Here is a 27,861-nt window from a genome sequence, read left to right as displayed (position 1 = left end):
GGTCTGCCACTGTATCTCTAGTACATAGAACAGTGCCTAGCATGAAGGGCTCAATAAATACTGGTTGAATGAATGGATGTCTGCGAGCTTACCGTAGGTATTACCTACTTATGTGAAAACAATCAATAATTGTGTGAATATTGTGTGATTGAAAACTTTTCTGATTTTTTTAATTACAGAAGGCCTTAAGACCGGATATGGGCTATAATACATTAGCCAACTTTCGAATAGAAAAGAAAATTGGTCGCGGGCAATTTAGTGAAGTTTATAGAGCAGCCTGTCTCTTGGATGGAGTACCAGTAGCTTTAAAAAAAGTGCAGGTAAGATGATTTTAATTATATGTAAATCAATGTAAAATTATACTATGTGAATAATAAATGCAGGAAAGTATGTCCTAAATGATTGGATAATGAGTCTTGAGAATGCTAGAAAGGAATAAAAATTATACTTTAAAAGCTTGAATTGAGTGTAGTACACAGTAGAAATTAATTTTTAATTTTAATATTACTTCTAGGCTTTAAAAATTGAGCTGGTTTTGTTCACCTAGATTCAGTAATGACTGGAATGATCCTAGAAAAGCTTTTACAACTCTAGATTTTAAGAGGCAGATTTGAGTTATCACCACCTGCTCCTAACTGGACATGTAACTAGATGTCACATCCTTAGCTGCTAGGCCTCACGATAGGAAAGTAGACTTTACAAAATGTATTGCCTGAAGTTAGTAAGTGGCATTCAGGATTAGGGTGGGGTGTTAAATTAATGTGGGGAACCACAGTGGCAATAAATGAAAGAAAAATGAAGTGAGCTTGATTTACTGGAAAATTACAAAAAGAATGAAGTAGATGCAAACAGAGGATTGATAACCTGTTTGAAATTTTCCGTCTTGTATTTGTATCATTCTGGAAGCAGTTTTGCTCTTCAGTCCTGACTTTTTGTCTTGTTTCCCTCAGATTCGTTTTTCTTGCTCCAGCACCCCTTACAAGTCCTACCCTAAGTCTAGCGTCCTAGTTCCACTGAAATGTACTTGCCAGAGCCCTAGAAGTTTCACTTGTCCTAACGAGTCTAGAAAGTGTAACTTCACTTGCCCTCTGGTCTAGACAGTACTTGTTTTTCTGCCTTAGAGTATGTTTGACATCATTCAGCTTTGCTTCGCATTTTTCACATAAGGTAGTTATTGTTCACACTTGCCCATGGACTTCCCATTTGATTCCACAACCCTGATATATCTTCTGTGTAGTGACCTGTGAAACCAAAGTTTCCTCTTATTATTTTTTTTGTAAATTTGTAACTTCTTTACATATACATACATATATGTGTGTGTGTGTGTGTGTATATACATATATATATGTATGTATATATAAATATTTATTTTGAAAGAGAGAGAGAGAGAGAGAGAAAGCATGAGCGAGAGAGGGGCAGAGAGAGAGGGAGACACAGAATCTGAAGCAGGCTCCAGGCTCTGAGCTGTCAGCACAGAGCCTGATGTGGGGCTCGAACCCACGAACCGTGAAATCATGACCTGAGCTGAAGTTGGACACTTAACTGACTGAGCCACCCAGGCACCCCTTTTTTGCAACTTCTTAAAGGATCAGTATACTTGGCAACAGCTATTATAGAGATGAGCAGTTTTCACTTACGTTTTTAAGGAAATGTTAAATGTTTATAGAAGACGTTATGTGGCGCATATTAGATATAAAAAAATAATAGAAATGCTCTCATATCCATCCCCTGGCTTAAGAAATACAACATTAGAAAAAATTTTTGATCTAGATTTGCTACTCCCTTCCCTCAGAGGTAACCATATCTGGAATTTTGTGTTTTAACATTCCTTTGCTTTTCTTTATAGTTTTCCCCACATCTGTATAAATATCTAAATAAATCTATTGTTTGCTTTGCGTTTTTTGAACTTTATATAACTATTGTCACCTGTTCGTGCATGTGACTGTTATGTCATATTCCATTGCTCTTGGTACACGCTGCTTGCTGTTTGGGTTGTTTATAAGTTGTTTACTATTATAAACAATACTTTGTGGTTTTCTTAAGTGCCTTTCCTGGTACACGCATGCCAGTATTTCTCTTTTGTGTATGCCTGGGAATGGAAATGATGAGCCACAGGGAATGCATGTGGTTGGTTCTCTAAGTTGATACCGGGTTATTTGCCATAGTGGGACGGGTTGACTTTCACCAGCAGCTTATGAGAGTAGCTTATGAGAGTGTTCTTTCTTTTTATATACCACTTACAGCTTAAGAAAAATAGAATATAGAATGCAGATATTAATGTTCACAAAGCAGATGTCTTTGGAAGGACTATTCCCTTACAAAAGAACTCTTTAACCCGTTTTAAAAATGTATTTATTGAATTTCTACTATGCAACTCTAGGCACTGAGAGAAATAAAAGAGAAGGTAGTCATATTATTCCTGCACTCCAGAGGAAAAAGAGTCTTTGTGGAACAATTACATGTGAACCCTGTGGCATGGATTCCTGATTTAAATAGGAGTCTACAGAATGGAAGTGTCCGTTTGAGCGGTGGGTAGAATCAGAACCTTGGCCAGGCTATCAGTGTGAGAGCAGATTGTGGAGAGCACTGAACAGGAGGAATTCGAAGACTAAGAAAGTAAGGATTCACTACAGATTCTCAAATTGAGGGACGATCTTCAAAATTCATTCTTTTCAAAATAAAATTACAACCTTAACACACAGAATGGACTGGAAAGAAGACAGCTGCTGACATGCCGCAGGCCATGAAGGCCGGAGGATAGATGGAGTGAGAAATCATTTGGAGGTCCCTGGAGGCCTCCTTCTCCACCTTCCCACTGATTCTGAGTGTAGAAAAACAGACAAGGCTCCATTCCACCTCTAACGATTGCGTTTTAAATCACAGGATTTCGTCATAAAAAATACTTAGACAAGGAGGGAAGAAAGGAGGAAAAGAGGGAGAGAGGAGGAAAGAACAACAGCTCTTCTAGTTCTCTCACAGTGCCATCTGAGTTGTTTCTTGTCTGTATTTTTCTTTTGATTAGGAATTTGAAAGGACGATGTGAGCTAATATGGGCAATCATATTTCCATTCAGTATCAGATGCCCCCTCCACCTATTCCCATTTTGCACCGTGATAAACCTCAGTCAACAGTCTCTTGCCGTGAGGAGTTAGCATTTGTCCCTTTGGGTTATGTTGTTTGTCTCTGCTTTATCAAGTGTTGATACTGTGGCATCTTCCAGTTTAAACGTGACTTCTTTATAGAAGAGAGGTGATGTCGTGAAGATATTCCTTGCTTATTTAATTAGGAAATAGTGTCTTAGCCTGTGTGAGGAGAAATGTATTTGCATTTCAGATATGTTATTGATTTTTGTGATGCATTACACTTGTGCTGAACAGTAAATCCCATGCTCCCTCCTTAAAAAATTCTCTGTAGCTTGAAATGAAAATGTTTAAAATATTGTTAACCAGACTGCCTTCCTTTCTGAAGACTCTTAGGGTCTCCTTAAAAACTTCATAGTCAAATACTGACTTTACTCATGCATCTTGTTATTTTGAGGTGAGGTTACTTGGCTGAAGAGCTGTATTACTGTTCCCAGCTCTGCTAGAACCCTTCCTGAATACTGTGCTCGCTTTTATAATTCACTTTTCTGCTTATAAATCGTTAAGGAGACACGTTTAGAGTTACCATCCAGGCTTCCTCAGCTTCATTTTCAAAGCATTTCTTTACTTTGTCCCACATAATCAAGTTTTACTTTTTCAAAATCCTTAAAAAAAAAAAAAAAATAAAGCAATGTCCTAACCTCTGGTGACCTTCCTACAGGCTTGCCTGTTGCCTGTTTGTGGAAAGAAGAGTATACTGAATGCATGTGACTTTGAAATCATAGAGATCTGAGAGCCAACAGTATATGACAACATTTACCAATCTTTTTGAAAATGTACTCATATCCCATCATGATTCATTGGCCAAAATTAAGATGGTGCCTTAACTGATGTGACTTTTTTGCAATTCCATCTGCCGAGATGGCTTCCGTCTCTTGTTGTTTCCCTTCCTTGCCGCTTCCCTCCCTATTGCTCATTCACTCAGTCCACCTACTGTTGATATATTGATCACCTAGTGTTTGGTGGACAGGGGGAAGGCCTTGGGAATTTAAGATAAATAATGGGAGTCATGGGATTCGAATAGAAGTGCAACAGAGACCCATCTGAAGTCACAGGATAGGCACCGGCATGGGAGCAGCCTCCAAGAACACGGGTGAGAGGAGGTTGGGAAAAGTCTTCATAGAGGCTGTGAGCTGGGTCTCAGAACCTCAGTTCTTTGTGTTGGGAGACTATCAAAAGAATTGTTTTGATCTGGTACATGAAATCTCTATATCATGCTTCTTAGTTCATTGATTAGAGCTATGTAATTGGAATTGATTTTTATTTTACTAGTCTTACGATAGTACTGTAGTATGAATTTTGGGTCTTACTGTGTCTCAGTCCTTTGATTTTTTGTTACCCTAATTTTCTAATAGTAGGTGAAATATTTTGATCCTTGGTTTGTTAATGCTTAAGTTCTCTTTGCTTACTCTTAAGTTTTATGTCCAGATAACGCTGTTTTTCTGTGGAACATCCATTGTCATTGACATTCATTAGAATGAATGGAAAGTACTTTTGTATAGTACTTACAAAGATAAGGTGATAATTTGTTTTGTTCAAATTTACCCTTTTGATCCAAGTGATCTCAAAACAACTTCTTGAAGGGACAAATACTCTTTGATATTTGCTGCTGTATTTATATTTGATTATTATTATAAAGCATTCATCAAGAATATCACTTTTTAAAGTATATTGATGGGGCGCCTGGGTGGCGCAGTCGGTTAAGCGTCTGACTTCAGCCAGGTCACGATCTCGCGGTCCGTGGGTTCGAGCCCCGCGTCAGGCTCTGGGCTGATGGCTCAGAGCCTGGAGCCTGTTTCCGATTCTGTGTCTCCCTCACTCTCTGCCCCTCGCCCGTTCATGCTCTGTCTCTCTCTGTCCCAAAAATAAATAAACGTTGAAAAAAAAAATTAAAAAAAAAAAAAGTATATTGATGAACATAACTTTTTTTTTTAACATATGTCAATTTTAGTTTCTAGGTTCTGTATGTTTTCACGTAATTAGAAGTTGGGATTACTTGCATTTAGAAATTTGTGAACAATGATAACTTCTTCCATAATGCATACTGATTATAATGCATTCATAATCTCTACAACTATATATTCAGTCTCTTTCAGTATTCACTGTGATTACTGAATTTCCTGCAGCTTTTATCAGCTTCGTTATTTAATCTCTTTGGATTTCCTTTGAACCTTCCAATAGTTATTTGAACAAATGAAAATTGGAAAGTATTTGTAAGAATAATCTATATATTATATTTTTTTAAATTGAAGAATAATTTAATAATTGATGCTAGTTTACTTGTTAAGGAGACACAAGCTTTTATCTTAAAAATGAAAGCTTCTTATTCTTATTTATTTGTACTTGCAAGTGAGAAAAAGGCATATAAGAAAAAGAGCAGATTTTTAGTTTTCTTGAAAGTTTAGAGAATAGGGCATTCTAGTTAACAACATTTTGGTGTTATAATGAATTACCATACGTGGCATAAATAGATTATCAACATTGAAATATTTAAATGAGATAATGGACATCGATGAAATAGTTTAGTTCTTTGTCCTTTTTTGATGTTTCACAGTGTTTTTCTTTAGCATCTTATGGTGTCTCAGGGTTGTTACTGTGCTAACCCAAGTTTTGATTGTATGGGTTTATCTTAAAATTTTTAAATGATAAACTCTTCTACTGGCCAAGCCTAGTGAACATATATAGTTGAAGTAACTTATTATTTATGCTGTTGAAGACTTTTGATATGCTCATTTAATATTTATCAAGGACTTACTATATGGCAGGCACTGGATTTGACAGTGAGATACAGCTGAGTTCAACATTTTTGTTGAGAGGGGGTGGATAGACAGTAAGTCAAATAAATATAGGTAAGAAGGAAATGACGCATCAGGCTCTGTGCTGACAGCTCAGAGACTGGAGCCTGCTTCCGATTCTGTATCTCCATCTCTCTCTGCCCCTCCCCCACTTGCACTCTGTCTCTGTTTTTCTCAAAAGTAAGCAAACATTAAAAATATATGTATATATAAGAGTGTGTACTCCCAGAAAACACAAGAGGCGAGTTTTAAGAAGCTGCAGGTGTTGAAGCAACAGATTATTCTACACAGGTGTCAGTATGAAAGTCAAAGGATGCTATTACAGGCAGAGAAGGAAGGCTGTTTTGGGAGAAATGGGGCAACTGGTAAAAAAAAAAAGTCTCAAAGGAAGCAGAGATGAAAAATCCATCCAGAGCACAGGTAGAGTTAAGACCAGATGAATTAGAACAGCTATGCAGTTTGTGAAAACAAAGCAGACAGCAAAGACTTTATGTCAAACAGGAGATGGCATTTTCCACCGAGCATGGTGGAAAATACACCAAGTGCATACACCAAGAGGCAGCAGCTTCCGAGTAGTCATTTTTAACTTCCACTGTGGACATTGTAATCGCGTATCTGCTGATCTGGGGTTCTTCCTATACTGTGCTTAAAATGCATTCAAATGGGAAATGTAAGAGAGTACAACATGTCCAAGAGTAAGGGGAACTCCAAGCAAAACTCCAAGAAATACCCTGAACCCTTCCATGCCATGGGACATGGAACAATGATAACATGTGAATAGAGAAATGAAGTCATACACAGTGGAAATTAACCATGACTGGGAATTAGCAAGACAGAGAGATTCTAAAGTGGAGGCATCTGCATCGCTCAAATAGCTGACAAAGGTCCAAGAGAGTTAACAACTGAGATCAGACCTTGAATAAGATGTCTGAAGAAAATGAAGTAATGAATGCATGGTAATCAAGATGAGGTCAAAGAACAACTTTTGTTGGAAACAGGGGATGGAAGAGAAGTGGGAATTTAACTACAGAAGGAGTAAGGTAAGTGCAGGGTAAGCGATGGACTGAGAGGGCTGACTGAGTGCCATGGAGTGAGGCATGCTGAGAAACCATGAGGTCTGGTCTCAAAAGAGTCAACATGGTACCAAGCAATGGACATGAGATCATGACCTGAGCCGAAGTTGGATGCTTAACTGAGCCACCCAGGCACCCCTGGGATTACACACTCTTGATTCTTCTCCCTCTCTGGTATCCCTTTTCTGTCCCCTTCAATGGCTTTTCTTTTCCTAACTCTTTATGGGGCACAGTTATAATTTTGGATCCTTTGGTTCTCCTATAGCCACATTCTCATTCACAGCTTCCAACATACCTTCGTAGGGTAGCTTCTTAATCTATACAGGCCCTAAGTTTTGCTGAGCTTTAGTCTCTCATAAAATCTGAATAAAAGTGAATTTCCTGTGACAATTTTTAGAGTTTTGTTTTGTTTTGTTTTTGTTTTTAATTTTGAGGAAACCTATCAAACAGGGCTTCCTGATGGACTCCTCGAGGTTGGATCATTGCTAGCCTGTTGAGTTAAAAGGCATTTCTTTGGAAACAAAAGTTTTTTAATAGTCAAAGAGTAATTAGTGACACTCACAGGTATCTAGTTCTATACCATCATTTGCCAGGACCTTAAGGAATCCACAAGAAAGAAATTGAGGCCTGTCTTACAATTTTGCAGTTCAAACATGTTGATGCATTAAGAGAGAAAGGCTGACAGAAGCTAGATCCTAGGCCTTGGTGTTATAAAGGGAGCAAGTTTCTGGCATCAGTGTAGAACTCTTCCTGCACTCACCTTGCTTAACGCTTTGTCCCTCCTCCTCCATCCAATCTCTCCACCCTTTAAGTGCCTCTGTATTTAGTCAGGGAAGTGCTGGTGGTAGAGACCTTAATTATTTGGACGTTAACTTGATCAATGATTGTGGTTTCTATCTAGAGAGTTCACAGCCCTTGTGCTGTGGATTGTTTTACTCTCCCACCCCCACCCCCCACCCATCCTCTACCCCTTCAAATAAGAGAGACAGGCTCTGGAAGGGAAAGTCTGAGCTACCCAAGCACCCTGCGATTACACAATCTTGATTCTCCTCCCTCTCCGGGTATCCCTTTTCTGTCCCTTTCAATGGCTTTTCTTTTCCTAACCCTTTATGGGGCACTTTCCACAGTTATAACTTTGGATCCTTCGGTTCTCCTGTAGCCACATTCTCATTCACAGCTTCCAATGTACCTTTGTAGGGTAGCCCTTCAAATAAGAGAGACTGGCTCTGGAAGGGAAAGTCTGCCTACCAGTCAGCAAGTAAGAGAACCAGAAATGTACAGGCTGATAATAAAAATATTCCTTAAAGCTCGTCTCCCCTCACTCCAACAATGGTTAGGGAATGGTCTGTACAGCCACTGGTCAGTTGGAATAAGGGATGGAAGCATCATTATGGCACCAGGTAAAGAAGGCAAGAACACTGGGATGAAGAAAGGCATAATCCAGGGGTGACTGAGGTTTTGTCATATGGAGTACAGTGACTCAATTTAGGGACAGTTCAGTTCATTTAGTCATGCTCTAACAAGCTGGGGAGGCCTAGGGAATATTTGGGTAAGATTTTTATTTATGTAATATCTATTTAAAGTGAGATATACCAGGTTTTTCAAGCTTCCTTAGTATATAATTTTTAAGTACTTTCATTGCTACATTTTAAGTGGTTTTTTTTTTTTTTCCCTAACAAATTGACATATGCCTTTTCAAGGACATTTCTGTTAAGTTACTTGAAGGCCCTCTTTTTCCTCTTAAAGATATCCAGTGTTATCCTTTTCAGTTTCATCAGTCATGAGTAATTTTTGGCAAAATTTGAAGATGACAAAAGAAAACTTTTAAAAATGATTCAGAAAGTACTGAGAATTTATTAGCCAGTACTTGCCTAAACACTGTTAGTAGCTTTGCTCTTACCAAGTGTACTAAAAACCCAAAGAAACTTGAGTAGAGCTCAAAAAGATGGCTTCTGGAGCAAAGCTTGTAAATATCCTATGAAAGCTATTTTTACAAAGTCTAGATTTTGTTTTTCCTTGTGTGTTGTCTTTTCTTGCTCATGAAATCAGACAGTCTTGAATTTGTGTCTGGGAATGATTTGATCTAAATCTCCAGTTTTTATTTTTGTCTTGACTTGCTGGCTGAGAGAAAAAGAAAGATAAGATACTAATGAATTTCTGATTAAATGTATTTATAAATGTATTTGGTTCAGATTTTAGTTTTGCCTCAAATGTGCCAGCCATGCTTATCTCTCAGTGAATAAGGAAAGACTTTGATATTATTGAAAATTCAGTTAAAAATAAAAGTTAATTTGTAATACTAAATTAGTTATAATTTGAGTTAGAAATTCATGATTTCTGTGGAGCAAACTTCCATCTTGCTGTGTTGTGTCTATTTGGAGTTTCCTAAAGCACTTGGACACATCTTTTTCTCATCTCATTCACTATCTTTGCCTTTTAAGTATTTTTCCCATCATAGATACATTGATTATTGGGAGGTTAGATTTATACATGTCTCCAAGTTTATGATTTTCTTCATTTTAATTACTAGTACCAGAATTAACCTTTCTCTTTTTCATTAAGAAAAAAGTTTTCAGAAATTCCTTTAAAATCTAAGACATTTAACATTTTGTATTTCCCTGCATTTCTTTCAATTATATCAAGTCTACTGTGACTAGGAGGTCCTAAGAATGGCATTAGCATTCATGATTTGGTGAGAATCCGTTATTACTCTTGCCATTTTGATTTTTAACCATAAATAGTGTCTCTGTGTATATTTCATAACTATACTAATATCAAGTTCAAAATTTTTTTGCATTAATATTTATTATTTAACTTGTTACATAAGTAATATCAATTTTTTCTGGCATCATTTGGCAATTTGAGGAATGTATGCCTTTTTGTATGAAATTTCTGAGTGTAGAGATGCTTGGGTGGCTCATTTGGTTAAGTGTCCAACCCTTGATTTCAGCTCAGGTCGTGATCTCATGGTTTGTGGGATCGAGCCCCATGTAGAGCTCCGTGCTGACAGCTTGGAGCCTGCTTAGGATTCTTTCTCTCCCTTCCTCTCTGCCCCTCCCCCATTAGCTTGCTCTCCCTCTCTCTTTCTCGCTCAAAAATAAATAAATTAAAAAGAAGAAATTGCTAAGTATGAAGCAATTTAATGAAGCAAAAGTAATGAACTTTTGATTTTACTTATTTCTATAAGGAATCTTTTTTTAAAACAATATATTTTATTATTTTTTAATTTAATTTATTTTTTTTTTCAATTTACATTCAAGTAAGTTATCATATAGTGCAACAATGATTTCAGGAGTAGATTCCTTAATGCCCCTTACCCATTTACCCCATCCCCTCCTTGCCACAACCCTTCCAGTAACCCTCTGTTTGTTCTCCATGTTTAAGAGTCTCTTATGTTTTGTCTCCCTCCCTGTTTTTATATTATTTTTGCTTCCCTTCCCTTATGTTCATCTGTTTTGTATCTTAAAGTCCTCATATGGTGAAGTCATATGTGTTGGTTTTCATGTGTTGGTTGGCCATCTGGATGTCTTCTTTGGAGAAGTGTCTATTCATGTCTTTTGCCCATTTCTTCACTGGATTATTTGTTTTTTGGGTGTTGAGTTTGATAAGTTCTCTATAGATTTTGGATACTAACCCTTTATCTAATATATGGTTTGCAGATATCTTCTCCCATTCCGTTGGTTGTCTTTTAGTTTTGCTGATTGTTCCCTTCGCGGTGCAGAAGCTTTTTATTTTGATGAGGTCCCAGTGGTTTATTTTTGCTTTTGTTTCCCTTCCTTCTGGTGACGTGTTGAATAAGAAGTTGCTGCAGCCAGGGTCAAAGAGGTTTTTGTCTGCTTTCTCCTCGAGGATTTTGGTGGCTTCCTGTCTTATATTTAGGTCTTTCATCCATTTTGAGTTTATTTTTGTGTCTGGTATAAGAAAGTGGTCCAGGTTCATTCTTCTGCATGTCGCTGTCCAGTTTTCCCAGCACCACTTGCCGAAGAGACTGTCTTTATTCCATTGGATATTCTTTCTTGCTTTGCCAAAGATTAGTTGCCCATATGTTTGTGGGTCCATTTCTGGGTTCTCTATTCTGTTCCATTGATCTGAGTGTCTATTCTTGTGCCAGTACCATACTGTCTTGATGATTACAGCTTTGTAATACAGCTTGAAGTCTGTCTGTAAGAAACCTTTCTGAAGTATTCTGCTTTCCTGCACATATAATCCCTGCCAGACATACTCCATCCCCTTGAGGGTCTCACATCACTTTGTACAAGTAGTGCTGAATAGATTGTGTGTTTATTTCCTTTGTTCCAGGTTGCATTCTGCATCTGGCAGTGTGCATCTTTAGGACTGCAAGCTTGTTTTCTTATTTGTATCCACAGTGAAATCTAGTAAGTTGACAACACAGTTTTGTGAATGAAAGAAAGCAAGAACATGAGCTAATTTATTTATGTTAATTGCCTTTATGTGTAGTGCAGTTCTTAGCTATTTCACATTAAAACTTGAAAAACATAAATTTGATATTAAAACTTTTCATTAGAAAATAAATAAATAAAAATGAAGTTGAAGACTATGTAGAAATATGAGAAGTATTTTGCTGTAAGTCAGGTGAAAAAGCATATATAATGCATACTGCCTCTGTTTTCACTATCTAAAACACACATACATTTGTACAAGAAATGGAAGAGTGAGCACAAGCTAAAATTCTTTAAGAAAGTGATTTTGCCAATTTTTTGTTTAAAAATTTTATTTATATTTTCCTTTATTTTTTTAATTAAGGGAAAATTAGAACTACATGCATGTTTGGATGTTAAAAATGATAGTAAGCAAACATTTCCTCTTATAAATTGTATTTATTCCCCCATATTCTGTATTTTCTTTTATGCCTTAGATATCTGTTATTTCTGGCTAGCAGAATCTTAACAATTTTTTCAAAGTTCAGCTTTAATGTTACCCACTCCTCACATGGGGATTCCTTCTTTAAATTTTTTTTTAATGTTTTTATTTATTTTTGAGACAGAGAGAGACAGAGCATGAGCAGGGGAGGGGCAGAGAGAGAGGGAGACACAGAATCCGAAGCAGGCTCCAGACTCTGAGCTGTCAGCACAGAGCCCGACATGGGGCTCGAACTCACTTCGTGTGAGATCATGACCTGAGCTGAAGTCGGACGCTCAACCAACTGAGCCACCCAGGTGCCCTGGAGATTCTTTCTTTAGATTTCTCATACTGCACTTTGCACACACATGTATTTTAGTACTTATTAGTTAGTTGTATATGTATTGGACTTCGCAAGAGTCTGGGCTATTCACGAAAACACTCCAGAGCTGGAACGATCTGGATTCAAGTGCTTGTTCTGTCACTTACTAATTTTACAACCATAAGCATATATTTAACCTCTCTGAGTCTCAGTCCTTTTTCTAAATTGAAGCCAGTACTACCTACCTTATAGGAACATGGTAAAGATTGTAGCAGCATATATAAGAGGCTACACCCTCTAGTAGGCGTTCAATAATTCCTGCTTGAGTCAAAAAGACTTGGATCATGACTGCCACTCCTTTCAGGTTATATACCTACTTTTCCTGGAACATATTGGCAGTCTGAATCAGGAAGACTTGATCAAGTTGGTGACTATAAATGTCATTAAAGTTGTTTTGTTATATAACTAGGGTTTTTTTTTTTTTTTTCTTTAGAGAAAGAGAGAGAGCATGCAATGGGGGAGATGGGCAGGAGAAGAGGGGGGGTGGGGGGAGAGAGAGCGAGAGAGAGAGAGAGAGAGAGAGAATCTCAAGCAGGCTCCATGCTCAGCATGAAGCTGGATGTGGGGCTTGATATCATGACCCTGAGCTGAAAGCAAGAGTTGGATGCTCAACCAATTTAGCCACCCAGGCACCCCTATGATTAGGGTTTTAACCAGCTTGTAGTCATGACTTATCCAGATATATTCTCCAATATTTAGCATATTGCTTATTTGTTTATTTATTTATTTATTTTCCACACACTTAGAGCACTGATAACGTTCTTTGTTTTCAGACACATCCTAATATCCATTTTATTATATTATATATTTTTATACTTTTTACATTAGACCCATATTTCTCAGCCTTTTACTCATTATTACCCCCAGGAGCCTTTTTAGATAGTTTTTCCTAATTGCTCCTCTCCCTTAGGAAATTTTAATTCCACAGATAAGAGTACATCTGTTTATGTGTTGTATGTATTTCTGTGACATACTGTTAAAAAGGGCAAGATTTTGTCACTGCTCTTTCCAAAGAAACAGTTTGGAGTGATAGCTTCCCTGTCACGGTGTGCATTTGACTTTTTAGACATGATATGATTGTGTAGATTAATCATTCAGAGCCGGTGTTATATAGTTGGAAAACTCTGAGAGTAAATTCTGGCTGCTCCGTTAATTAGCTGTGTGAACTTTTGTCAGTTTCTTACGCTTTCTAAACCTACTTTCCCTCATCTATAAGATGGAAATATTGTCTTCTTAAGGATTAAATGAAATTAAATGAGGTAGTTAATGTAGTTAATGTAATATGTTTAACACATATTAATTGTTCAATACATGTTAGCTCTTACTTTATTATGATCACAACATCCATTCTGTTTCATTTGAACCTAAGGCTTGAAATGTCTAGTGGTTCTCTTTTCTCATTGTTATTTTTTAAATTTGTTTGAAACGTTATTTATTTTGAGCAGGGGTGGGGGGGTGGGCAGAGAGAGAGGGAGAGAGAGAATCCCAAGCAGACTCCACACTGTTAGCACAGAGCCCAATGTGGGGCTCGATTCCACGAATCATGAGATCATGACTTGAGCCAATATCAAGAGTCAGATGCTCAATTGACTGAGCCACCTAGTCACCCCTCTTTTCTCAATTTTAATACTGACTGCCTGTGGAGGGAAAATGTAAACTCTGGAGGTAACATGAGATAAAATACCTACAGTTTTCAAAGCTCCTAAAACGCTAATTGGGAAGAAAATTTCTTAGTAGGTGTATAAACTATATGTAAAGTATTATAATGAATTTATGTGGTGTCTTGAACCATAGATTATTAGTTTATTCTTGAGCCATAGATTATTAGTTTATTAAATAATTCTGGATTCTATTTTTAGATATTTGATTTAATGGATTCCAAAGCACGTGCTGATTGTATCAAAGAAATTGATCTCCTTAAGGTAAATAAATGAACTATTGACTATTTTTAACATAGCTGAGCCTGTTGATAAAAGTGATTTATAAAAATACTGCACTTATAAGGAAAAAGATTTTCAAGACTTAGGCCGCATTGGTTTTAAGCAACATGATGTAAATTTGTATCTCACTATATGGAAGAATGTAGTTACCTTTTGGATTCATCATAAAATAATTTAATTGGGACATTTGGTAAAATTAGCTCCCCCCACTCCCCACCCCCCCTGCTTTTCAAACTAGAAAATAAAATGAGCATAAAACATTGAAGAAATTTTTTCTTGACCATCCCAATTAGGCGTATTCTAAAGGTTAAGTAACATAAATGTGTATTGGTATTATCTCAAAGTTCAAGATATAATATAGATGTATATCTCAAGATGTAATATATTGAGAATGTGGACTGATCCAACTGGGTACATGATATTTATAATATTTCTGTAACATTTTCCCAGATTTAGAGAGGGTGATGTAAAGAGTATGTCAGAATTCGCTTTTCAGTTTCTTATCCACTCAAAGAATGCGACTGAAATTTCAGTTATCTCTAAACTGCTTTTATTCTAGTGAAATTTCCTTGAGGAATGATGTAGCTTATGTTCTGTTTTCAGCTACTAGATAAGACTTGGATGTTTTTATGCCATACATTTTTGTTTGTGCCTAACATGAATCTGATTTATCAAAAAGATAAGAGTAAGATCAAAATGAACCATACTTTCCATCTGTTCTGTTAGTTGTAGTTATTTCCTGGGCCATGAAGCAACTGCTTTAAAAATAAATATAAATTGTTATAGAGAAGTATTATAGAAGATGTGGAGGAAAACCATGTAAGTAGAAAGAAGAGAAGAAAATCATGTATATACCATCTGGGAGAATTCTTGAATAATTTTCTTTGAGAAACTATTTGTCTTATGTTATCTTGTTTAAAGATTGAACAAAAAGATTGTACAAAAGGATTGTCTGTGTGTATAGACTGATGTGTATATTTTTGCAAGGTCAAATTTTTCTTAGGATCATTTAATGACTCAACCCCATAGGTAAACTCATATCATTTGATGTAAAAATTATATTTAGATACAGTCGATGTCCTTTTATTTTGTTTTGTTTTAAACCACTGGTTATAGTTACATAAGGATCAGGCCAACTTCAAAACCAGAGTAGGAATACTTTATTTACCACCGAGCACCCATAATGACAGTTCCCATTTTGAAGATATAATTTTTAGCAATTGGTGCTTTAATGATGTCATTCATTTATATATTTTTTTCAATATATGAAATTTATTATCAAATTGGTTTCCATACAACACCCAGTGCTCATCCCAAAAGGTGCCCTCCTGAATACCCATCACCCACCCTCCCCTTCATTTATATTTATGTATTTATTGAACATAGTAATATGTACTTTCAAACTTTCTAAAAAAAGTTTTCAAACTTTCTATTATTTCTAATAAAGAATATCAAAATAAACTGGTATCTACTTTTACTTTTAATAATTACAATACATGTTTCAAAATTCACTGGCTTAAAGAAAAATATACATGATGTCATGTTAAGATTTCTAGCTTAAAAATGAAATGCAATAACTGAGTTTATTCTTCAGTTAAGAAACTATAAGTGATTCTTGATAATTTACAATTGAAAAAACTTTTCTGGTGCCTGTTTGTTTGTTTGTTTGTTTTTGTTTGTATGTTTTTCTATCAGCAACTCAACCATCCAAATGTAATTAAATATTATGCATCGTTCATTGAAGATAATGAACTTAACATAGTTTTGGAATTAGCTGATGCTGGTGATCTATCCAGAATGATAAAGGTAAGGGTTTGTTTTGTTTTTTGTAAACTAAATATTTATTTTTTCTGGTAAAAATTGTCTGTTAAACATACAGGTATATCAGATACTTTAAAGACCTCATTGTCATACTTTAACATATGATAGATATGTACTGAATGACAGATCGTAGTGATGATTATGATTTTGAAGCTGGTTTACCTGGTGACGTTTACACTTCAACTGAGATGTGTGAACACTCTGAAACCAACTTGGAAATAGACCAACAGATTTGTCTTCTGTAAGCTGAAGTTAAAATTTTGCAGCTTGATTTCTCTGAACAGACCACCCTTGATCCTGTATCTGTAGATATCAGGCAAAGGGTAACAGAAAGGGATTCTAGAGAATCTGGACCTGTTCCTAGGAGGGATTCATCAAAGAATAAAATGGGCTTTGCATTCAGACCTTGCACATCAAACCCTGATTCAACCACTTAAAAGTTTATTTAACTTTCTTTTCTAAGAGCGTATAAATTGGTTTAAGTTCAGTTACAAGTTATAGAAACCCTCAAATTACAGTGTCCTAAACACTGCTTGTCCTTAGGCAAGTTACTTTCGTGTACCACAGTTTCTCAAAAACAAAATCATAGTAGAACCTACTTCATAGGATTGTTGTTAATGATTAATTGATATTTATTCAGAGATAAGAACTGCGTCTCACACATAGTAAGGCTATGCAAATGGGAGCTAGTGCTGTATTATTATTGTTGTTAATTATATTTTTCTGTTACATAAAATTCTGGGGCTAATAGGGCAGCTCTGATCTATCAAATTCTCAGAAACCAAGCCTATTTATAGCTGATAAAGTCCCCTTTCGCCGGCATGTAGGGACATAGGATATTTGCTAGCTGTATCTTTTTTTTTTAATTTTTTTTAAACATTTATTTTTGAGACAGAGAGAGAGCATGAACAGGGGAGGGTCAGAGCGAGGGAGACACAGAATCTGAAACAGGCTCCAGGCTCTGAGCTGTCAGCACAGAGCCCGACGCGGGGCTCGAACCCATGGACCGCGAGATCATGACCTGAGCCAAAGTCGGACGCTTGACCGACTGAGCCACCCAGGCGCCCCTTGCTAGCTGTATCTTGAGGCACATTGCTGGATACTGCCACACAACATTTTTAGCTTCATCCCAGTGGCCAAAATTTGGTCTTATGAACATGTGTAGCTGCAAGGGAGGCTGGAATATGTAGTCGTCATTTGGCTGGTCATGTGCCAGCTAAACTTCTATTCAGGAAGACATGTTGAAGAGAGTGGAAATCAATGAAGACCAACTAAATGAGAAAAGCAAGGCTCTTTATTCTTAGCTTGCTATAGCACGCAAGGGAGTCAACCATTGTCACTGACATTTTACCAGAGATTCATAGGCAGGCAGAGGAATTAGAAAATCTTTATAATGGGAAAAATAAGCCTTTAGGTATGACCTGATTAGAGGCTGCTGGCCTGAAGGAGCTATAGGTGAGCTACTCAGAAGTGAGGCATATCATCTGGCTTTCTCTGGTTCATCCTAAGTTGGAAGCAGGAACAAAAATTAGGGAACCTGTCAGTTATTAATCAAGTCCTGGGCATTTGGGGCTGATTGTTACAGAGTTACTGTTCAGCTTCCTGGATTGTCACTAGAGACAGCAGTCTGGCTTCCTGCATGTCTGACATAGAAGGCTGGCGTCCTGGGTTGTTTGTTATGGATAAAAGGTTTCCTGGTCAGGTTGCTGAAGGTTGTGGTTCAAAGTTCTATTTTTATATGATCTGGCCATTGACTGTATATTTGGTCTGTCAACAGATATTGGAGCGCAACTAGTAATCTCTGCCACATGGAGTTCTTAAAAACAATGTTAGATGCTTTATATGCATTACCATATTTACTCTTCACAAGGACTCTGGCAGGTAAATTTGACACTTAGAGAAGACAGTCATCATCACTAGTAAATAGAAGGACTAGTGTGTGAAATTAAGTTTGTCTTCTGATACAAAATTATATGTGTTTTCCCTTAATGGCCCTTAGAGATTTTTATATCACAGAACTCCTTTGAAAAATCAGATGAAAACCCTTGACCTTCTCCCCAGAAAGATGTTATGCACACAAAATCTGCATTCCATCACAAAGCCTGCACAGATTTTCTGATCAAGGCACTCACCAGTTCTCTAGCAGTAGTTAGGATCCCTCGTCTCCAGTGGAAGGTCAGTGTCAGCCACTTACACTCTCCTGTTGCTTAGCTTCTCTTAGGATTAGTTTCCTCATTCATAAGATGGGGCAGTTTTGAGGTTGCTTTCTAAATTATAAAAATACTGCATAACAGGGAGGTAATATTTTTTATTATCACAGAATGCTATCAAACTGACTCTGTTTCAAGTCCCATGGTTTGAGTGACTCACTTCTAATCGGTTATCTGATCTTCTCTTTTAGGGACTTCCCACCACTAGCACAAACTGTATTTGCAAGTTAATGAACAATTAAAAAAAATTGTGGTTTTAATTTTAAAAAGAAATACAAACACACAAACGCCAAATCTGCAAAACAGCTATCAAGATGAGACCCATAAAAGCAAATGTAAATAGTCCTTATAAGAGAGACAATTAATATAAAATTCTTGGCTTAAACTCTAAGTGCAAGAGTTATTTAAGTATTTATAGTGGGAAGCAAAGAGGGCAAATCTTTATTGGGCAAATACCAACCGAAGGCAGATAAAAAAACGTACAGTTTTCAGTTGTCAGGTTTCGCCCCTGATGAGAGATCGATGATTTGGGGTTTTGATTGTGCTCTAGAGATTTTTGCCCTTTTTCAGTTTAGTTTTTTTTCTTTGCTACTGCTACTCCACACATACAGGTCGCTGTCCCTGACCCATTGCCAAGGCATGCCTGAGCCCATAACATTTACCTTGGAAGAATTCTCCTGTCCTTTCACCACTTGAGAAAGCTAGTGCACAATCAGAGTACCTTACATAAGAAGCCCTGTTACCTGCGTCTTTAGCAGATTCAGATTTCTTAGGCCCCTGAGGGAGGAAAAATTTCCTGGTGTGTTTTTATATTTACTGTGATGACGAACTCAGCTCTCTTACTTAAATGGATCTTGCCTTCAGTTGACTTTTTCAGAGAGTTGTTTTATCAGCTGACCCAGTGGAATGTAGTAAGATCGATTCTGTGTTTGGTAATGAATAGTAACATACAGTTATAGAATCGATAACTATCCTCTTCAAGTATCCTTGGGGCCTCTGACTAAAATTTGAACGTATCTATCATGTAAAATAGTACTTAGGAAACTTTTTTTAAAAATAAAAGATACCAACTGATTGCTAGTAAGTTATAAGTTTATAGAGCAATTTATTGTACTTCGATAGAACCGAGGTAGTTTTCTAGAGAATTGGGATATCATTCTTCCTTCCTGTCTAATAGACATTGTATAAGCCTTTAATGACCCTATTCTTTACTGTAGGTACCGTTAGTCTGTCTCACCAAGGTGGAAGGATTCTGGGTCAGATTTCCCAGATCATCCTGGAGACCTTCTAAAGGTTGAAAGTTATATTGTCAAACCTACAGATCTTTAGAATAGTCTCAGCATAATGGCCACACTAGAAAGGTATTCCAATGTCCATAACAGAAAGTTTGACCAAGTAGTTTCACATGAGTAGAATATTTTTATATCTGGTTACATTTATGTATGTTTTTTATGATAAAGAAGGACAATAAAGAGGCGAGAGGTGTTGCTATTTTAAGTAAGATGATGAAAAGAAAACACTACTGACTCGAGTCTTACACCCCCACCTCCACCTGCCTTTCCCTCCATGCTGTCCTGGTTCTGTTTTTTCCCTTTGCAGACAGACACTCCTGACCCTGTTTCCAACACCACAAGAAATGGCTCTTGAGTGACCTCTGTCATTAAATCCAGTGGACTTCAACCAGTGCTCATTCTGCTTGATGTCTCAGCTGCACTTGGCTCTGTTGTTCCCATGCTTCTTCTTAAAATACTCCTCCACTGGCTTGTTGAGTCCCATAGTGCCTTGGTTTCCTTCCTGCCTCTCTGGAGACTCTGATTCTTCTTAACTGACACATTCTCATCTCTTGGCCTTTAATGATAGAGTTTTAAAAGTTTCAGTCCTGACTTTTTTTTTTTCCTTTTTGCTTTATACTTTCCTCATAGTTGATGTCATTCATGCCTGTGGATTCAGTTACTTTCTGTACACCGTTGATTTCTAACTTTTTATCTTTAGTCTGGAGCTTTCAGTTCTGAACTCACATTAACTCAACACGTCTGTAAAGAAATTCACGATCGTCCTCACAGACTACCCTCCTCCTCCAATGCTAACTTGATATTCAGTACCAGTCTGCCCAGTTGTGCATGCTAGAGCCCAGGACTCTTCTTTGACACTTCTTTTTTTTTTTTCCTTCTTTGACACTTCTGTCCCTCACCAAGTTCAGTTTTTTCTTTTAAACGTCTTTCAAATTTTCCACCCTGCTCTACTTCCATTTGTCTCCCTGTAGTATAAAGTAGCATCATCTGTCACCTGTAGGGCAGCAACTTTTTAACTAATCTTCCAGCTCCCGGCACCATTTCTCTAATCTGTTTCTCCATCGGTCTGTAAGACAAGTGAGAAGGGAAGAAAGAAAAGAAAAACCTCTGTTTTTAAATCCTTCTTGTGTTTCCCATTGAGGGTGAAGATGCTTGTCAAGATTTACTAGACCTGGGTGATCCAGAGTACAAGCTCTGAGAGGGAGGAATCTTTGTTTTGTGCCCTCACATATCCCTAGTGTCTAGGACAGCTCCCTGCACAGAGTAGGTGCTCAGCAAGTATCTGCTGTAGAAGGTGTAGACAACTTCAGTTTCCGGGGAGGTGCCTGGCTAATAGTAGCAACTCAATAAATATGTTGAATGAATGAATACATGAAAGGTGGTTATTTTCTTTCTCTTTCCTTCCTCCTGATTCTCTTACCTGTGTTACACTTCTCTGCTCCAGGGACCAGTAGGTGAACCTGGGTGGTTGTACAACAATCACAGCCGTTTCTTGCTGCTTCGCACTCCGGTCTCAAGGGGACTTGCTAAGCTATTGAGTGGTATGCTGTCATGAGAGAAGACGGTGTCCTGATGTGATACAGGAAGGGTTTTGGTTTTGTTTGTTTTTTTTCCCCTAAGAAATTCAGAAATTCTTTTCTAAACACTTAATTGTGCTATAAGCTGTCTTTATAGAAGAGACTACGTTAGGAAAAAAATCATAAGGAACTTCTTTTACGAAAGAACATAACTAGGACTTGAAGCTTTACAAAGGACAGCAGTAGATACTGGAATTTTAAGAAAATGATTCATTTCTTTCTAGTGAGTAATACCGTAAATCAGTACATCACAACAATATATTTCACTGTCTCAAGTCTTCAGCTTAATTGGGGTAGAAGAGGAAATATAGCTCCTGGTCTGTATTCCAGAAATGAACCTCTGGATAGCATTGCATCAAAGAATTTTACAAGTAAATAATTAATTGGTTTAGAGCAAGCTGACAAATATAATTAAGCAATTTATAGTTGAAATACTCAGTATTTCTCTAATTAGTGACAAAGGAATACCTGAGGCTGTGGTCAGATGAAATACTTCCCAGATGAGTTTTAGGATAAAAGGAAATCTAGGATTTTTTTCATCATATATTTCTTTATCATCAGTAATCAGAATTTTAAAGGAAAATAGGCTCTCAGATTTCAGTTTATCGAGTTGTGATTTATATGCTGCATATTTTCTTTATCAGACCAGGAGATGCTCCATTTTGCACTATGCCTTATTAATACTGTTTATTTCACTCTTTGAATGTCAAGAAACATATTTGGTGATGGAGACTTAGTGTAGAGAAGATGAGAGACTAATCTCAGAAAGATATAAACAAGAGCCGTGTTTATTGCAGCTTGTCACTAGAAATATTGTTAAAATGTGTTTTAAGTTTTTATAGCCCATTTTTGCAACATATAGTTTATTCATTGAACTATTTATAATTTCTTATATTTAGAATTACCTCTTAGAAAGTCAGTTTGAGGTAGAAGAAAATATAAGTGCATATCTTTAACATTATATTTGTAAAAACCTTTATTTTGCTAAAATATCAATAAAACACAATATAACCCAATGTAATAAATCTCTTGGTGGGGTGGGGGGGGGGGACTTAGAACTCTGTTATCTGCCGGAAGATTTTCACACCATGCCACACTGGCTAAGAAGTAAGTCAAGATTAAAAAAGAAAAGTCAGTATTTACTTGGGAATTATTTTTTAGCAAAATATGGATTACTAATTTAAATGGAGATCTATTTTGTGCCAAGAGTTTGATACAATTCCAAATAATTAGTGAAGTCTATATCTTCTTTTTTCCCCCAGTTTTATTGAGATATGATTAACATACATCACTGTGTAAGTGTAAGGTACACAGCATTATGGTTTGATTTACATGTACTATGTAATGATTACCACACTAAGTTTAGTTAAGATCTGTCATCTCGAATAGATACAATAGAAAGAAAAAAAAATTTTCCTTTACAATGAGAATTCTTAACATTTACTCTCACAACAACTTTTCTGTATATCGGTCAGCAGTATTACCTGTAGTCATTATGTTGTGCATTCCATCCTGGTACTTACTTGTGTCGTAACTGGAAGTTTGTACCTTTGACCTCCTTCCTTCAGTTTCCCCTGTGCCCACTCTCTGTCTCTGGAAACCACAAAGCTCTTTCTTTATGAAAGAGAGAGAGAGAGACAGAGACAGAGACAGAGACAGAGAGAGTGAGTGTGTGTGTGTGTGTGTGTGTGTGTGTGTGTGTGTGTGTCTGTTTTAGATTCCACATATAAGTGAGATCATACAGCATTTCCCTTTCTCTGTCTTGCTTATTTTACTTAGCGTAATGCCCTCAGGGTTCATTCATCCTGTTGTTGCAAATGGCAGGATTTTCTTGTTTTTTATAGCTGAGTAATATTCCATTGTGTGTGTGTATGTATGTATGTGTGTGTGTGTGTGTTTGTATAGTGTGAGTGTGTGTGTATGTATCTCTTTTTCGTTCATCCATCGATGGTCACTTATTTGGTTTCCATGTCTTGGGTATTATTGTAAATAATGCTGCTGTGAACATAGCACTGCAGATATATTTTTGAGTTAGTGTCTTCATTTCCCATGGATACATTCCCAGAAGTGGAATTTCTGGATTATATGGCAGTTCCGCTTGTAATTTTTTAAGGATCCTCCATACTGCTGTTTTCTGTAGTGTTTGTACCAGTTTACAGCCCCACCAACACCATACAAGGGCTCTAGGGCAGCATGCTATCTTTTGTCTTTTGATGATGGCCATTCAAACAGGTATGAGGTGATGTCTCATTGTGATTTTGATTTGCATTTCTCTAATGACTAGTGTCGTTGAGCATCTTTTCATATACCTGTTGGCCATTCACGTATCTTCTTTGGAAAAATGTCTATTTTGATCTTTGCCCATTTTTTAATTCAATGATTATGATTGCTGTTTGTTATTGAGATGTATTGATTTTTTCGATATTTTGGATATTAATCCCTTATCAGATATATGGTTTGCAAATATTTTTTTCCCATTCCATAGGTTGCCTTCTCAGTTTCTCAGTTGTCTCTTCTGACAATTTTAGTTTCACCTGGTCACATTTGTTCATTTTGTTGTTGTTGTTGCTTATGCTTTCAGTGTCCTTTCTGAAAAATTACTGCCAAGATCCATGTTAAGGGGATTTTTTCCTGTTTGCTTCTAGGAGTTTCATGGTTTCAGGTTGTACATTTAAGTCTTTAGTTCACTTCAAGATAATTTTTGTGAGTGGTGTAAGCTAGGGGTCTAGTTTCATTCTTTTACATGTGAATATCCAGTCTTCCCAGCACCATTTATTGAAGAGACTGTTTTTTCTCCACTGAGTGTTCTTAGCTCCCTTGTCAATGTTAGTTTGACTATACATGCTTGGGTTTATTTCTGAGCTCTTGATTCGGTTTCATTGATCTGTTTTTATGCCAGTACCATACTGTTTTGATTACTGTAGCTTTGTAGTATAACTTGAAATCAAGAAGTGTTATGCCTAACACTTTGTTCTTCTTTCTTAGGATTGCTTTCGCTTTGGCTTTTTGGGGTCTTTTGTGGTTCTGTATAAGTTTTAGAACTGTTTTTTGTTTGTTTGTTTTTGTACATTGTAAAAAAATGCCATTGGAATCCTAATAGGAATTGCCTTGATCTCTGGATGGCTTTTGGTAGTATTGACATTTTAACAATTTAAAATTCTTCCAGCCGTGAACACAGGATACTTTTCCATTGATTGGAGTCTTTTTTGATTTTGATTTCTTTCATCAATGTCTTATAGTTTTCAGATTAGAAGATTCCTTGGTTAAGTTTCACCTCCTTGGTTGAGTTTATTCCTAACTCTTTTATTGGTTTTGATGCATTTGTAAATAGTATCACTTCCTTTATTTCTTTTTCAGGTAAGTTTAATATATAGAAACACCACTGATTTTTGTACATTAATTTTGTTACCTGTAACTGTACTGAATTATTTGATTAGAACTAACTATTTTTTGGGGTTGAGTGTTTAGGATTTTCTGTATCTAAAATCGTGTCATCTGCAAAGAGATAACAGTTTTACTTCTTCCTTTCCAATTATTATACCTTTTATTTATTTATTTTTTTTCTTGCCTGATTGTTCTGGCAAGGACTTCTATGATGTTGAATAGGAATGGTGAGAGTGGGCATCTTTGTCTCATTCCTGATCTAGGCTATCTTTTCTTATTCCTAATTTATTTACATAAATGCTGTCTTCTTGGTTATGCAACTTTGTGTCTTTTGCATTGATAGTACTTATATGGCATTCCCTTTAAATTAGGTAGAAGCCTTAAGACTCTTTTCCTTAATACAGACATAAAGTTAATTTTATATGTTGATTTTAACTGTTTAGAAACTTGCTTTATATTATTCTTTTATTGCTAATTATCACAAAGATAGCAACTTAAAACAACACAACCTTATAACCTCACAGTTTCTGTGAATCACACACCAGTTAGTGAGTTCTCTGCTCAACATCTTAGAAGACTGAAATCAAGGTACCAGCTGGGGCTATGATCTCATTTGAGGTTAAGGGTTCTCTTCCTTATTCACTGGTTGTTGGAAGAATTCAGTTCCTTGCAGTTATATGACTAAAGTCATTATGTTTTTGTGGTTATCAACTGGGGGCCATCCTTGGGTCCTAGAGGTGTCCTGCTGTGCCTTGTTACATGGCCCTTTCCATAGCTTGGCAGTTTGTTCCCTCAGACCAGCAGTAGAGTCTCTCTGGCTTTGAATCTCTGACTTTTTTGAAGGGCTTACCCAGTAGGCTGGCCCATCCACCAGGATAATCTCCTTTTTGATTACCTCAAAAGCAGCTGATTTAGAACCTTAATTACATCAGCAAAATCTTTCCTGCCATATAAGATAACATGATATAGGAAAGACAGTTCATCATATTCACAACCCAATTTGCATTCAAGGGAGGGAATTACATACCAGGACTTGGGAATTTTGGGGGATGAAGTATGTCTTAGAATTCTGCATATTACAGGCTTTGATAAATTCGCTAAAATATTAACAGTGTTTTAGAAATAATTATTATCTCCAAATCTTAGAACTTATAAATCTTATTTACCTTCTTGGTGTGGTTGTTTTTTTTACATTTGTAGACACATTTTTATTTGTACTTATCCAAATTTAGAAGCTATACTGGAAATAAAATCACTTTGAAATGTCTCTTACACTTTTGACCTTTGAGTCCCTAAAGCAATAAAGTTTTCCCAGTAGTACCATCTATCTTTAATCACTCAGATTTATAGTTTACCAGGACACCTACAGTTTCCATTTCAGCATCTGGCATAAAATGTATAGCCCAGGCCAGACAACTATGAAAAGTGCCAGTGATTCCAAATACAGTCAGTTTCCCTCTAAGTCTATTGTATAAGATTGTCATCTCTGTTTTATCACCTTACAGATATTTGGAAGTTTAAGGTTAAAAATCAGTGATACTATCTGAAAAAAATCCATGCAGAATTAAATATTATATACGTATGTGTGTGTGTGTGTGTGTGTGTGTATACATAATTACCTACACATAATGCATGTAAACTATGTGTATATCTATGTAGATTTATGTTTATATATGATATGTATGTATAGGTGTGTTATACAGAATTATTTATTTAAAAATTTTTTTTTCAATATATGAAGTTTATTGTCAAATTGGTTTCCATACAACACCCAGTGCTCATCCCAAAAGGTGCCCTCCTCAATACCCATCACCCACCCTCCCCTCCCTCCCACCCCCCATCAACCCTCAGTTTGTTCTCAGTTTTTAAGAGTCTCTTATGCTTTGGCTCTCTCCCACTCTAACCTCTTTTTTTTTTTTTTCCTTCCTCTGCCCATGGGTTTCTGTTAAGTTTTTTAAATGTTTTATTTATTTTTGAGACAGAGACAGCATGAGCGGGGGAGGGGCAGAGAAAGAGGGAGACACAGAATCCAAAGCAGGCTCCAGGCTCCGAACTGTCAGCACAGAGCTGGACACGGAGCTTGAATCCTTGAACCTTGAGATCATGACCTGAGTTGAAGTTGGACGCTTAATCAGCCTTGCCACCCAGGTACCCCCAGAATTATTTGTATAGAAGCAATGTTACTGACTAAATGTCACCTGGAGTTTCTTTGATACTTAAGTAGTTAGATAGTGAAGTAGAAGAGAACTTAAGGACTTTAGTAAACTGAAAATTGTATATCCTAATGACCATTATATAATTATGTGAGCATAACTAAAAGGTGATATATAACTTTTGAATTGTATTTACTTGGGAGAATGAGAAGAAAATTTTCAAAGGACGCCTTGCTCTTTACATTTTAAGGTAATATCGATCTAAAGCTGCCTTTTAAAAATCCTGTAACATCACAAGCAGTTGTATTGGTAGCTATAGACAATTAAGTAGAGATTTCTACGAGGAGACTTTTACTGTCTCATTGTTCTGCTGTTTCCCTTGTCCACTAAGAATATTGAGATATCTTTTCAACTATCTTACCATTGCTTGGTGAAACAGAACCAGAAAGAATTTATTCAAGAGGTGAATGTTTCCATTTATCTTTGTGACCTTGTGTCTTCCAAAAGATTAATTTTCTGCTTTTTTGTCTCACTCTTTCTATCTATAGTAGACAAAACATCTTAAGTATTTCCAGGTATCTTCTCTATTAGTTTTAGTAACATGGGAGCTTCTCTTAACGATTATCCATGTGTCAGCAATGTAGGGATCATTCCTTGTAGTAATTCCGATGCATTCATATGTTTTTTTTTTTAATTTTTTTAATGTCCTAAATTTCTTTGATATCAATGTGCTAATGTTCAGAAGGCAGCTTCTTTGGGAGAAGAACATTATGACTTTATAGAGTTTATTTTATTTTTTTTGTTTGCTAAATAGTTTAAGGTTTTTCTTTTCCCAAGGCTCAGAAGAAATCTTTACCTGTTTCACATTTTCTACCCTAAGATTAAATGTATTTCAGCTTCCTTAATAACCCACACAGTTTTGATCTGGAGGAATGAATAGATTATGTTGATATTCTACTAAATTATAATCTAGCAACAACTAAATACTCTTAGTAGATTTTCCAACACTACAGGAAAGGAAAAAGACAAGTGGAGCTTGCATGGGAAATATTTTATCAAAGTAGGTAAACTGAGATGGCGGTGATAAGTGTTTTCAGTGGTTTCGTGGCTGCCAGGCCCATTCCACTCCACACTTTCTACAGTGACTTCAGATTGTTGAGTTTTATTCAGAATGCCAAGAGTGAAAATATTCACGTGTTACAAACTAGTATTACATACCACATTCTAACTGAGA

General features: G+C 36.5%; 1 protein-coding gene across 8 annotated transcripts in view; it reads left to right on the top strand.

The window, feature by feature from the left end:
- NEK7 (NIMA related kinase 7) overlaps window positions 1-27,861 on the top strand; it is a 154,348-nt gene that overhangs the window by 81,627 nt on the left and 44,860 nt on the right. For all 8 annotated transcript variants that reach the window (XM_040463516.1, XM_040463517.1, XM_040463519.1 and 5 more), the window contains 3 exons: window positions 180-320; window positions 14,110-14,172; window positions 15,886-15,996. In XM_040463516.1, the coding sequence (XP_040319450.1) occupies window positions 180-320; window positions 14,110-14,172; window positions 15,886-15,996 (315 nt within the window). The remainder of the gene's footprint in view (window positions 1-179; window positions 321-14,109; window positions 14,173-15,885; window positions 15,997-27,861) is intronic.

This window comes from Herpailurus yagouaroundi, unplaced genomic scaffold, assembly GCF_014898765.1.
Source record: "Herpailurus yagouaroundi ecotype Mexico unplaced genomic scaffold, PumYag 403, whole genome shotgun sequence".
Classification (NCBI taxonomy): Eukaryota; Metazoa; Chordata; class Mammalia; order Carnivora; family Felidae; genus Herpailurus; species Herpailurus yagouaroundi.
Note: the sequence above shows the minus strand (reverse complement) of the source record. Positions and strands in the feature narration are given on the sequence as shown.